Source organism: Aulonocara stuartgranti (assembly GCF_965226115.1).
Source record: "Aulonocara stuartgranti genome assembly, chromosome: 15".
NCBI classification, from domain to species: domain Eukaryota; kingdom Metazoa; phylum Chordata; class Actinopteri; order Cichliformes; family Cichlidae; genus Aulonocara; species Aulonocara stuartgranti.
In genome coordinates this window covers 10,444,564-10,458,460 of record NC_138951.1, presented here as the reverse complement: position 1 = coordinate 10,458,460, position 13,897 = coordinate 10,444,564, and the positions used below count along the sequence as shown (strand labels likewise).

Sequence of the window (13,897 nt, the reverse complement as noted above, 5' to 3'; positions counted from 1 at the left end):
AGGTGTGTGTTAATGCCAAGGAGCAAAGCAAAGGCTGCCTATCAGTCCGGAAAAGTTTATAAAGAAACTTCCAAACAATTTGATGTCCATCATTCTATAGTGAAAAACCTTATTCTCACTATTATATTATATATCTCACTATTATAATATCTTTTGCTATAATGCACAGCATCATATTTGGTGAAAACATAGCATATCAGCACATGCACCTCATACTAGCTCTCAAGCACGGTGGTGGAATTGTAATACTCTGGGCTTGTTTTGCAGCAACAGGAAGTTGCAGTCATTCCTCTGTATACCAAAGTATTCTAGAGTCACATGTGAATGGCCTGGTATGGTAAATGGCCTGTATTTATATAGCGCTTTTTACTAGTCCCTAAGGACCCCAAAGCGCTTTACATATCCAGTCATCCATCCACCCATTCACACACACATTCACACACTGGTGATGGCAAGCTACATTGTAGCCACAGCCACCCTGGGGCGCACTGACAGAGGCGAGGCTGCCGGACACTGGCGCCACCGGGCCCTCTGACCACCACCAGTAGGCAACGGGTGAAGTGTCTTGCCCAAGGACACAACGACCGAGACTGTCCGAGCCGGGGCTCGAACTGGCAACCTTCCGATTACAAGGCGAACTCCCAACTCTTGAGCCATGATCGCCCCGCCACCTTTGTGACAGGGAAAAATTGTAATTGACTCATTGAACAGTAAAATGATCCCAAGCACAGAAGCAAATCTGCAACAGAATGGTTGAAAAAAGAAACGAATCAAGAAGTTGCAATGGCTCGGTCAAAGACCAGACCTTAACTGACTGAAATGCTGAAAGAGAGCTGTTCATAAATGATTGGCTGCAAACAATATTACAAAATTCCTCCACAGGGATGTGAGATACTGATAACGTTTATCAGGGCTTAAACATGGGACTCTCCACCATTTGATCTTAGAAATGAAGAAGCTTCACGGATGACAGGTGAAACTTAGAGGAGTCCACTCGCTTTTCTTTCCCAGCCCCTTGGATTACCATGACCTGGATGACTGAGGACCTTCACATAGATAAAGTTTTACAGAAAACATTTACATCAAGTTATTGTTGCTAAATGTGGTTCTACAAGTTACGGAGGTGGACTTAGTGTACTTTCACACACTGCTTCTACATGTGGTGTTCTACATCTGAGGTTGTATTTCAATGCATTTAAGATCTTGTAAGGATGAAATGATTTTTTTAGGTCCTAACACAAAGAACCTTAGTACTGACAGAGGTTTTGCTTTCTTTTTTACCATGACAGTAAGAGGAATACAGTGATATGTGAGGTGTTTTTGGCATTAAAACTGTTTCAGTGTTCCTCTTCTGAATCTCATAAATTCAGAACAACACTGACTCTGACAAGATAGAAAATAAGAAATAGTGGCTCAGTGGAAACTATGCAAATACAGTATTTACAAAAGTAAACCAAGCAGCAATCACTTTATAAATAAAGGGATTTTCTTTCTTTTTGGATTATGTTGCATGAGTGAAATATACTGACCAAAATCTCTTTAACACATGTGAAATTATTGGATACAAAGTAGAAATAATGCTTGACTTCACAACATAAATGTACTAATTAAGATAATACAAACAAACAAACAAACAACATTCTATATTGGCCATTTGTAGTCTATGAGAATTTGTACTAAGAGGTAGTGTTTTGCTTGGAGGTCTGGAGTCTTGCTGATGTGTTATCCCAGCAAACATAAAGACATGTTGGCTCTTTCTTTCTTTCTTTCTTTCTTTCTTTCTTTCTTTGGCTGTAGCTCAAGTGGTAGAGCAGGTCATCCACTGATCGGAAGGTTGGTGGTTCGATTCCTGGCTTCCCCTAGTCTACATGCCAAATATCCTTGGGCAAGATACTAACCCCAAAATTGCTCTCCGATGCATCCATCGGAGTATGAATGTGTGTGAGTGTTAGCTATAGCGCACTTAGAAAGATGTGCTTGTGCGAATGGGTGTGAATGGGTGAATGCACAAGTTGTGTAAAGCGCTTTGAGTGCTCAGATGAGTAGAAAAGCGCTATATAAGAACCAGTCCATTTACCATTTCTTTCTTTCTTTCTTTCTTTTTTTTACAAAAAACCTTAAAATCAGTGCTTATAGTGTATAGATATGGCAATAATAGTAATGAAAAAGCACTTTGCACTGCTTACAACATACTTGTGAAATGTAAGAGGCCAGAACTTTGATTAAATAGCACAGTTAACTCCTAACCAACTAAAGTTCAGACCACATACCACTCGGTGTGTCATGCAAAGATGAACGTTTGGGTCCAGAAGTCAAGAAATATGAGCATGGATGATTTCCTATAAATTCCTCTTAACTTGTCCATTTTGCTTGAGATGCCAAAAAAGATGGGGATGATGCAGTATTGGAAGAAATAAGAATAAAGGCTTAAACAGGTTTGGGCTCCTGCCACGGGTAGCTCAGTATTTTGTCTGTGAAGCTAATTCAGTTATGGCAAAGCATTAAAGGAATATGGCTGCAGTGTGTCCTGGCCTACGTGCAGCCATTTGACCCTGACAGTCTCCTCAGCGCTGCAGTCTGGAGGGAGTCCGATTGAACCTCCTGTTGCCCTCTCTCATCTTCTCCTTGTGTCTGGCCTGGACGAGACTGAACACCACCTCTGCCAGCGTCATGCGTCCTCCTGTCTGCCCTGCCAGGCGGCCATCTGTCCCATCTTTGGCCATCTTACTGCGCATGGTCCTGATGAAATAGGTGCGGACTTTCCCCTGGTGCTCACTTACCTACAATGAAAAACATAGATTAAAAAGTGAAGATGTGTATATTGTCACAGTTAGGCTAAACACAGAGGTTATTCTACAAAATTTGTATGATAATGAAGACTTTCTGAACATAAATTTGCTGCTGGCAAGATGTTTTTATGCTTGCTGGATAACTGAGATGGTTTATCGAACAGAAACCTCTAGAGCAAGGATCCAGCCATAGCAACACATTATGAATCACCTTAAACTCTGAGGTTTTTGTATAAAATGTTTCTCCCACCCTTAAAAAATGCAACATAATAAAATCAAAGGAGATCAAATAATTCCCCCCCTTCTGGAAGTCAGAATAAAGTTCCTAATTCCGAAGATGTCATTCATTGATTTAAGAACCTTACCTTATAGACCACAATGCTGTGGCGTTTTAAAAATAAACAACACTTGTTTAAGCTTAACTACTCTTCATAGTCAGTCTCCACTCACCCCTTTGACAAATATTTCTCCACGCAGCTCCAGGACGAAGCCCCAATCTGTCAGGATCCTTCGGGTGGCTTCGGGTACTTGGATGCGTCCGCTCACACCTGTGCTGTCCATGCGGCTGGCTAAGTTCACTGTGGAGCCCCAGATATCGTACTGCGGTTTGGTGGCACCGATCACCCCAGCGACCACGGGCCCGTGAGCAATGCCTGCATGAGTCCAAACCCAGACAATAATTTCAGATATTTGCTACAACACTAGAAATCGTGCGTGTGTGCTTTTGTGGGGCTGTGGCAGGGCAGCTTCTTACCCACACGCAGCTGAAAGCGTTGAGTAGAGTTCCTAATAATCTCTTTCAAGGTCTCCTGCATCGCCAATGCAAACAAAACCAGCTCGCTCAGGTGGTTCCATTCATCCATTGATTTCTGGAGGAGACAAAGATAAACATACAGTTTCATGCAAGGAGATAATATCATAACAAGTACCACAAATCAAAGCAAAGCTAATAAGACAAAAGGAAATAAGACCACATACAGAAAAATCTCCCACCTGTTTATCTGGAGCTAAACCTGATGCCGCCATGTAGCAGCTCCCAATTGTCTTAATCTTCTCCACATGGTGAAAATACGGCTCCTCAAACAGCTTGTTAGAAGATAAGATTAAATTACACATCAAGTTTAGCAGCTGACTTATGCAATTAGAGGCTATCCTATTTATCAAAGCAGGACTTGTGTCAACCCACAGCCTGGATTGAACTACACTGTCTCTGTTTTATTTTAACCGATAAATAATTGGACCAAAAGGGATAATCCATAAATAAACCACTGTCATATGATCATTTTGAGTCCAACACTCACCTCATCAAAGCCGGCAATTATCTCATTGAGTAGGCGGAGGCATTCCACTCCTTCATGCTTGAACTCTTTCTCCTCGAAGTACTCATCGAACCCAGCGATGGAGGCAAACATGACGCCCACTTCATCATAGGATTGGGAGTAAAGATCCTAAAAGAAGAGTCATGATGGGTGATTTCTTCAAAATCCTCTTTGTTTGAGTCAGGTAAGGTACTGTGCAAAAGTCTTGAGCCGCCCAACGTTATAAAACCACATCATTTGTTCCAATTTGTTTAGTTGAATTGATGAAAAATGCAAAGTATAACACAGTTTGACAGTCATAAAATAGTATTTTTGCACCAAGAGCGCATGCATGTGCATGATGTGTCTTAAAACTGGACAAGTGGACGACAAAAGAAGAAACAGGACCTGAGAGATGCACCTGGCCCTCAGTTGATCCATCTACTGTTCACTGAAGCCTGATCAAAAATGGTGTCAGTGGAAGGGTGGCTGTCAAGAAGCCATTAATAAGTAAGGGAAACAGGGAGGAAAGTAACTGAATATCCATGGCAACGAGTCTTATAAAGTGGTGAATCCAAATGTGAAATTATGTTAAAATCACCGTCGCTATGTACTGAGGAGGTAAAGCGGTATAACATTGAGTGTCTACAGCCATGTGTAAAACATGGTGGAGGTTCTGTCATGGTTTGGGGCTGCATATCACCCAGTGGGGTTGGAGATCTTTTAAAAAATGATCGGATTATAAATAAAGGAAAGTGCCAGATTTTAAAAAGTACTACATAACGTTAATTTTAATTGTACAATTTCAATATAGGTTAAACCGTAGACAGAGGTTGCTATTCATTGGTCCAATCAGTATTTTCAAAGCACTGATGGTTACTCAGACTGATTCTGCTGTGGACCAGACTATGAGTCAAAAGAAGTGAGGCTAAAGGTTTTGGGGTGTTTCAGCTACCTCGTCATGCTTGCTCCGGTCCAAGAAATGTTGAGCTACATGAACTGGTAGGATGTTGTATAGCAAACACTCATTGTGTTCCCGCAACTCCCTCATGTCTGCCACCTCCTGCTGGGCCTGCAGACGCCACAGGAAGTCCAGTCTGGCAGTAGCCTCCCACTGGATAGAAAAGATACAGTGAGATAGAACATCATCTACCTGCAACACAGTCCTGTGTGACAGAAAACAGTTTTAGTTTCAATAACACAGACCAGAAAGTGTTGCTATAGTGACAGGATCATCTATAAGTTCAATCTGGGAAAATGAAGTGTATGAGCACCTGACGTCCATTATAGAAGACGGCAACAATAAATATGGCCATGAGAAGGAAGGAAATTCCATTTCTTCTGACATAGTGAGACCTGTAACAAAGTATATTAGGAAAATCGATACACTCTGTGGGCAAAAATATACCTACACATTACACTTAAAGGAGATGCTCAGCTTTGGAACACATGGCATGAAGCTCCCAGTGCACAGTTTTTGTGCTGATGTTAATGTAGGATGAGGTTGGCTCAATTAACTGGTGTGGCCCAAAACTTTTGATCATAAATTGTGTATAGAGGCGAATATTTAAATATAGCACTGTGTAGTAAAACTACAGCAGCTGTGCAGTTTGTATGCTGCTCGCTGCTCATACACTGACCTGTGCAGCGTATCGTGGCGCGTGAGTGAGACAAAGGCGAGGTGGCTGAGGTAGGAGTAGACAGCCACTGCTAGCAGCAGCGTTGCCAGCTTCAGCAGCGAGTTCAGACGCAGAAAAACCGCACACGTCACCATGGCAATCACCCCGCTCAACACAAAAATCTAAAGGGAACAAATTGGGAAAGATGAAACAAGCAGTAATAACCTCATTTTACTGAAACCCAATGTGATTTATTGTTAGTATTTTTAATACAAGACAGACATTTGGATAAATCAACAGGAAATCACATAAAATCTCTATAATAATTGTCCCAAATTTAAACTACTGTTTGCTTGCCTCAGGGTAAGAGCAGACAGTGAGTGGACGTGAGCCTGTGCCAGTCTTCTCAGTTATGTCAGCCTCTCCTGTGTTCATGAGGATGCACCACACCTGCAAACAGCACAAAATGTTCCAACCTGATTCTGCATCATAGAGCATAACAAATATAAACCGGTAGTCAAACTTTCTTAAAACTGGTGATTTAAAACCTTTAATGAGGTTTTGCTTAATTTTGTGCTTTTTTCTAATAAAAAGAAGGTTTACTAAATAATTTTATCACTGCAAAAGAACCCCTTTACCTTCTTATATCTAAATGGGCTTTTTACATCACACGAAAGACCCCTGTGCTTACTTCATTTTTTACCTTCTTGCACTCCTCTGTCCTGTTTGCATGCCAAGTGTGCTATAAATATCAGCAGGGAAGTGCAACTTTCCTCTTTTTGCATATGCATTTCAGAGAGGATTATGCAAATTAATGTGCATTTGGTTTACAAGGGTCAGTTACCAGGTGCAATACTGCAGACATACAAAGGAAAAAGTCGTGTTGAAGAACATGGCAGTTTATGTAAATTACTCTTCTCTTGTGTTATTCAGACTCTCACCATGTCAGTAGAGGCCAACCCAAAGTTGATGAAGATCGCTATGAGAGTAAACAGGTTACGGGCACTGTTGTTTTCATGAATCCAGCAACAGAAGTGCTGCAGTGATGAAGGAGTCCACTTGAACTCTTCGGCAAGGGCAACAAGTAGCAGCAGCACGTGGGCAAGCAGAAAGACTGAAAACTGGAGGACAGCAGGGAACAGTCTACGATTGGGGAGGGAAGAGGGGGTTAAGAAGAAGAAGAAAGTGAGTGAAGTCATGAATGTTAATAATATTAATACAGTGTAGAACAGAAAAAAACAAGTTCAGGTGTCCAGTGTGACTGCACGGGTCAGTGCATTCTTTTAAATACCAGCAGGTGGCACCAAAGTAAAGAAAAACAAAAACTTAAGCACAGTAGCAATAAAGTCTGGTCAAAACACTACAGGAAGCTCTTTTTATAATACTGGTTATACCGATGTGGAATTGATATTTATTTAAAATGCTATAAGCTGGATTTAGGTACAAAATGACTTAATGGAATCATAATAAGTGGAATTAACAGTTGTAACATATTGGAGTTTCCTACCTGGGGGCAGGGATGAGGGCCTGGGCAGCCATGAGAAACAGAAGCAGGATGAAGGAGCAGACCAGATTGGAGTTGAACATTTCATCTCTCATCTGGGAGAACTGGATGGGCCAAAAGCGAGAAAAATAAATGTCACTTTTAGCTGCGTCTTTAAAAAACAGTTTGCATCTCTATCTTTTCTTCACAGTCTACCTTGTCCTCGATGTTTGTGTCCTTGAAGACAAGGGTCAGTGGTGTGATGTGCTCTCTGTGCATACGCTCACTACTTCGAAGCTCGATGGCATGCTTGATGCGTTTGTTAATCTCTCTCGAGTTGGACTGCCAAAGGGTGGGCATTGAGCCATTTGTAAAAGCAGCTAGAATCTAAAAGAAAAGAATAGAAATGACTGATTAGGTGAGTACAGGTGAGTCTCAGATGTGCCGAGCTCTTCAGATTCTTCAATTCAAATTCGTCACCACCTGACCAAAGGCACCAAATTCAGCACCTTCCTTTCTGTTTGGTATTTGCGCACTTACGCTGTTCATGTCAACGACAGTCTTAAAAGGTATGTCCGGACTCCAGGTTTGAATTGGTTTTTGAACTTTGGGGGGCTTGATGTGGTTAACTTTGTCTCTGTCCTGCTGAGGGCAGATGAGGAAGGTGTCAATATTGTATTTTCGTAGGAAAGCATTCCTATCACGACCATGGCCCTCTTCTGTCTTGTAAGTGCCTTCTAGACAATCGAGAGTTGCCCTTGAGATGTGGATGCGTCTGTTTCAGGGAGAAAGAAAAATTCATGCAGAAAGAAATTAAAAAATATTGTGGATGATGTAAGACAAGAGGTCATCATTAATGCATCACCAGATGAAAATATATACCCCCTCCAAATGTACCTATTACGAAATTAAATAGCACGTTTTTTATTCTTTTCTTAAATATTATCTTACAGAAAGCCTGGAAACCTGTCAGGCACATCTTTGTCAGGTAACATACTTGACAGGAGTTTCTCTAATGGTTGCTGGTGCTCACCCAGGTATGCCCCCCGCTTCCAGCATGTTGGCGATGCCCACGTCCCAGGACCAGACATCAAAGTGCCATTTCTGCAGACCCAATACCCCACAGAGGACAGAGCCCGAGTGGATGCCGATCCTCATGTCCATGTCGAAGTTCAGCTGCTTCTGTACATACCTGGTGATTTTGTGAGGTAAAGTGATCGTGTCTTACAAACAAAAATAGGATCTTACACTCTCATATGGATACCTATAGACCCATAAGAAGGTGGACCCTTTTTCAAGGTTGACGCAGAAGCATTGTGTTACACAATGTATTGATACACACCTGAATGCTGCACACCAGCAAACTGCCCAGACCTCTGCTTTTACTTAGGTGCTCACAGTTGTTGATCATCAATTAATCAAGTGCACTTAATTAGCAGGATCTGGATGCTACTTACCTGCTTAATTCATGTGGAAGCAGCAAAGGAGTACTTAAAATTTTCACACAGTGCTTCTGCATTTCAGCTTTGTTTTGTGTTAATCTTTTGTTACTTAGCTGAGGTTATATTTACATAATTTTAAAACCACGTGATTTTGGTTTTTTTTAATTAACTTGTGTTTGTGTCTTTAAATATGATGACTGACCGTATAGTGTTGATCATAGCCAGACCCATCTCAACACAATAACGGGCATGGGCACGCTGGGGCTCGGGAACCCCTGACACACAGTAGTAACAGTCTCCCAGTATCTTTATCCGCAAGCAGTGGTGTTCCTGTGATAAAAGAAGAAGAAGAAGGACATTAGAAGCTGGAAGATGTTTTACATCAACCAAAAAGGGCTCGCTCAGGCCCTCACCTCTGCCAGTCGGTCAAAACGTCCAAAGAGCTCATTGAGGGTTCGAACCAGATCCTGGGCTGACAGGTTCATAGACAACAAAGTGAAACCCTTGATGTCTGCAAAAAGGATGCTACAAGAAGGAGAGAAGGACTAAAAAGTCTGAAATGACATAGCAAACACTTACTATTGGCATTAGGTTGGCCTGCAACTTGATAATCAGAGTGAAACCCACTTGGCTTATAAATCTTACGAGTCAAGGTTACAAGGTTACAAATTTAACTACTAATATACTAACTCATGCATGTATACCTGACATCTTTGTACTGGTGGATATAGATCTTGTGAAACTCTTGAGGGTTTAGATCATCTTCCATAGCACTCATGTCAGCAATCATCTCCAAGGCAACAAAGCGAGGCAGGATCGACAAAACTAGGCGGTCCTGTGAAGAAGTGTAACAATGTGAGAGTCATGGAAGTGAGTTAATGCAACCAAAGCTTTCATCATAACACAGATAATTCTCTGGCTTTAAATTTCAGGACAGCTCCCATCTTCATTGTACCTGTCTTTGATTCTCTTGCTCTAATTTGAGGCGTCCTTCAATGCAACGACGGGTCTCCAGAAAAACCTGGCGCTGAGCGTGGTCTGTCAGGTAGTGGATGAACAAGCCAGCTGTGTTCATCCCCAGGTACAGCAGGCCTTTGGCAACCACCTGCATCGAAAGAGTGTGAATACTACATTAATTCATGGAAAAAAAGCTTTAAAAAAAGTTTGAAGGGGAAATTGGGGAAAGAGTATTGGACTGAAGCTTGGGGGGAGGGTTTCTAATTCCTTATTATTTGTTGATTAATATGTCAATAGAGACCCATGAGCTTTCAACAAGTACAATGAAATAGTTTTTTTCTCAAATTTTGTAGATTTGTGCCTAACACTGCTGTAAAGTCTAAGAAATCAAACTTTCCATAAGCCTTAACAGTGTATCACTGATTTATCGGCATGATATACATTTAAAAAATGTAACAGTAGGAAAGGAAATTCAAAGGGGACTTTTTTTTTCACCTTTCTCAGAAGCAAAGCATCAGTGTAGCAGCATACTATCTCTACCAGAATGTGCAGCATTGAGGACAGGGTGCCCGCACATATGGCCCACAGCAGAGGTAATGGCAGCAGTGTGTATGTTGCGAACAAAGTGAACAAAAGGTACCACGATGGGTCTTTTTCTAGTCCGTACACCAGACCCCCCAGCACCTGTGTGGTCTGTGACAACCAGCTGGCGAGGCCGGCGTAGTGAAGCCACTGTGGGGACACGGAGTCTTTGTGGGTTAACACTATGACGCACAGAACTGTTGCTAACACCATGAACATGCCCGTCAGGCAGCCACGCAAAGTGTCTGTGGAAGCTTCCGGCGCCAATGCCAGGTACAGAACCAACATGTGCAGCTTGGCCACCACGTCTATCACATTGGTGATGGCCAGAGAATTACGTCTTTGGGTGGAAGAGTGCTGCTGGTAGAGTTTCTCCAGGTCGTGGGACTTGAAGGTGTGCAATAGCGTGGGTATGTAGACACCACAGACAGTTCGACCCCAGTGGACGAAGAAGTCAGCGTCGCTGGAGTAGTTGTTAAAAGCACCCCCGGTGCTGGTGGAATCGCGAACCAAGGGATGGACTCTGAACGTGGAAGAACGGCGCTTTGTTACCCCACGTGAGGCTTTGCTGCGGATTTGCCTGTTGATCTCCTCTATGTAGGTATCTGTCACAAAGATTTTGCGTGCTGGTTCAACACCCAACTGTCAAAGGATAAAAACAGGATCCTTCATTCAAAAAAGTTACAAGGCTATTATATCTTATTTGGCAAATCAGGGTAGACAAGATTCAGCATGCAAAAATAACAATTACACTTACATGGATAGTCTAAAAACAGCCACATTCACACACAAAGAGGATTAATTAGTCAGCAGCCACTTTTACTGGCCTTTAAAACCGAGGTCACTGGCATCAGGCCAATGCCAAGGTAAAGGCAGCGCTCACTTATTTAGCCAAGTCAACAAATCCTTTTGAAGCAGGAGGAACATTAATTCATCGTTGCATATCTTTCTAATACTCTTTTACTTTTACCCCTATTATGATGTAGAAATAATAATAAAACAGCAGTGCTGCTTCATGCCTTTGGGCCGCTGGTTACTAAAGTATCTGTCTGTGAAATTAAGAGGCACAGGGTTGAGACACTCCTTTCAAACCATGCACAGGTTAAAAAAAAAACAAGGCCTAAAAGGCAAAGCAAGGTTGAGTCTGAAAGCAAGGAAGCTGAATCATCCCCCACCTGGCAGCAGGACCCCGAGGTGCTTCAGCAAACAAAAAAGGCAAAAAATGCTAAAAACCTAAATCCAATCGTTTCTGAGTAGGTGTACAAAGCTGCTACACACCTGTCTCTTTTCACTTGTAACTTTCTTTATTTTGCTTTCGTCTCTTATTTGCCACATGGGGATAGAATGAGTCTGTGTGCTACCGGTTACCTTTATGGATGCTGAATGTTGAGACTTGCTTCTAGAAGGATCTTGTGAGGCTTGCTTTATTATCACATGTCTATTGTAAATGTGAATCATTTTTGAAATATAAATGCCAAAACCATTTCAACACACATTAGATATGCATAATGGTAAGAGCGCATTAGATTGTAATGGTAAGAGTAATAGCTTTATTTTGAAAAGAATCAAAAATTTCATGTGTGCTTGATAGCCATTAGTGAGGTACACTTTTGAATGCAGTATAAAAAGTGCGTCATAAGGCCAGAGCGCCACACAGACAGACACAGCCTCTTCCAGTACACAATACTAGTGTGCACAAAAAAAAAAATCAGAACACATTTACAACAATCTAAAACTCAATCACCTGGGTACTGAGATCCTGCTGCATAATGATGTGTTTTACTGCGTTCTGCCACAGCATCTTTTTCCGCCGCAGGCCAGGGGACATGGTGGGGGTTACACAGGGCAGCTCACGCAGCCCCATGGGGGAGACCTGCGTTGTGTTAGCGAAGGTCACCATGGTGGCGACCTCAGCTGACCTCAGCTGTTGGTATTGGATCAGGAGCAGGTAGGAGCCTGGAACGTGAAGGGAAAAGGGGAGTCAGTAAGGACCAGATTTGGTGTTATTGCTTAAAAAAACATTAGAGTTCATCAGTAAGTTTTATAATAATAATAATAATTACAACTTTATTTATATCACAGATTTGGAAGCTGTTTTGACAGACAAGTCAAAGTAGAATACTAAATTCAAAGAGATAACTGGACATTATGGCCAGTAATTAACATGTAAAGTAAACCCACTTTAATTCATTTCAACTTTCATCTTTCATCTACCTAATTTTGCCTAATATGAATTTGTCTTACAGAAATATTTCATTATGAATGACCTGCAGTGTGAGTATTTGTTTGAATAAATGAGGAAAAGGGAATTTGATTGATAGACTTTTATAAAGAGGAACTTTGGGTGGCTTTCTGTACCAAAGCCACTGATGCATCTACTATCATAAAATGCTAAATATAAAGGATTTTTGCAGTTTGATGCATCTGAATACCCCGCGTGAAGGATTTAATAATCAAAGGTCTTTATGCACTATATAAATTGAGTAACAAATCTGTCTGAGTTCCTTATTCTTTTAGATAAAATTTGTTATGCTGCACACGTTCAACCATGCCAGAAAGGGCCACCTGGTCGGCTCCACGTGTTTACGCAGTGTGTGCCAGAAGAAAGGCAGCTTTCCAACGAATTATCTGGCCAGATTTAGAGCTGAGCTGGTTAATGCTCAGAGTTAAACTCCTCCAGGTCCTTCTGGCTCTGGATGCTGTTGTCCCACCCACTCACAGTCTACTGCCACCGGGCTGATTCTCACCAAGATCATGTATCTGCACAGAACAGACTGGATATGCTAAAACACATCATATTAGATGAGTAATTAGGTATAGTATTAAGTGTGCATCTTTATTTGTTTTTGAACATTACAAACATTACAGTTTCTCGGATGTAGAAGAATCCCTTTGTCATTCCTCTTTCAGCAGTTTCAGCTGTCCCAAGCGGACAATAAGCTCCCCGTAACCTACAATGTGTCAAAGGACCCCCCCCCCCCCCCCCCAAAAAAAAGAAGCAAAAGGATTGTAAACCACACAACTGACCTGTAACGTTTCCCGTATAGTGCATCCACTGACAATACCTAGTTTCTGCCATTGTATACGTGCATCCAGCTCATCATAATCCATTTTTGTTGATTTCATCGGCTTTGATATTTAAGACACAACCTATAAAAGGAAAACTGAAACTTGAAGCAGCCCTCGTTGCAATGCCGTATCCAACACTGATGCGGACAGCGACATACAGGCCTGGCGAGACTCCTGGAGTCGTTCTTTCAGGACTGCAGGTCACCATCTGGACTGTTTTGAAATGATGTCAAGAACTGCCACAAAGCAGAGCTGCAGGAGTGAAGAGTGCAAAGAGGATTAATTAGTCAGCGGCCACTCTCACTGGCCTGTAAAACCGAGGTCACTGGCACCAGGATAACACCAAGGTAAAGGCAGTGTGCTCTCATTTGGTCAAGTCAACAAATCTTATTGAAGCAGGGGAAACATTAATGCATTGATACATAGCACTTTAATACACTCTTTGTTTTACTTCTGGTAATGTGCAAAAAAATAATAATAAAACAGCAGTGCTGCCTCATGCCTTTGGGCTTCTGGTTACTAAACTACCTGTCTGTGAAATTACAGACACGGGGGTGACAAATTCCTTTCATACAGTGCACAGGCAAAAACAATGCCTAAAAGGCAAAGCGAGGTTGAATGTGAGAGCAAGGAAACTGAATCATCTCCCACCTGGCAG

General features: G+C 41.9%; 1 protein-coding gene across 1 annotated transcript; it reads right to left on the bottom strand.

Moving 5' to 3' along the window:
• Nucleotides 1-1,758: 1,758 nt before the first annotated feature.
• LOC309688575 (adenylate cyclase type 8) lies at nucleotides 1,759-13,507 on the bottom strand. The gene is made up of 21 exons (XM_082504397.1): nucleotides 13,198-13,507; nucleotides 11,915-12,126; nucleotides 10,084-10,812; nucleotides 9,587-9,736; nucleotides 9,336-9,466; nucleotides 9,045-9,156; nucleotides 8,834-8,961; nucleotides 8,223-8,381; nucleotides 7,730-7,964; nucleotides 7,406-7,576; nucleotides 7,214-7,314; nucleotides 6,648-6,849; nucleotides 6,064-6,156; nucleotides 5,728-5,888; nucleotides 5,362-5,443; nucleotides 5,043-5,201; nucleotides 4,091-4,237; nucleotides 3,783-3,875; nucleotides 3,544-3,658; nucleotides 3,240-3,442; nucleotides 1,759-2,780 (listed from the first exon to the last, which is right to left on the bottom strand). The coding sequence occupies exons 1-21, from the start codon at nucleotides 13,247-13,249 to the stop codon at nucleotides 2,565-2,567; spliced, it is 3,651 nt and encodes a 1,216-aa protein (XP_082360523.1). The 5' UTR covers nucleotides 13,250-13,507; the 3' UTR covers nucleotides 1,759-2,564.
• Between the last annotated feature and the right edge of the window lie 390 nt (nucleotides 13,508-13,897).

Coding starts and splice junctions, on each gene's coding strand:
- LOC309688575 (XM_082504397.1), bottom strand. CDS start 13,249: ATGGCAGAAACTAGGTATTGTCAGTGGATGCACTATACGGGAAACGTT. Junction 9,157..9,335: donor CACCAGTACAAAGATGTCAG/GTATACATGCAT, acceptor TCCTTCTTGTAG/CATCCTTTTTGCAGACATCA. Junction 7,965..8,222: donor GAAGCGGGGGGCATACCTGG/GTGAGCACCAGC, acceptor TCCCTGAAACAG/ACGCATCCACATCTCAAGGG.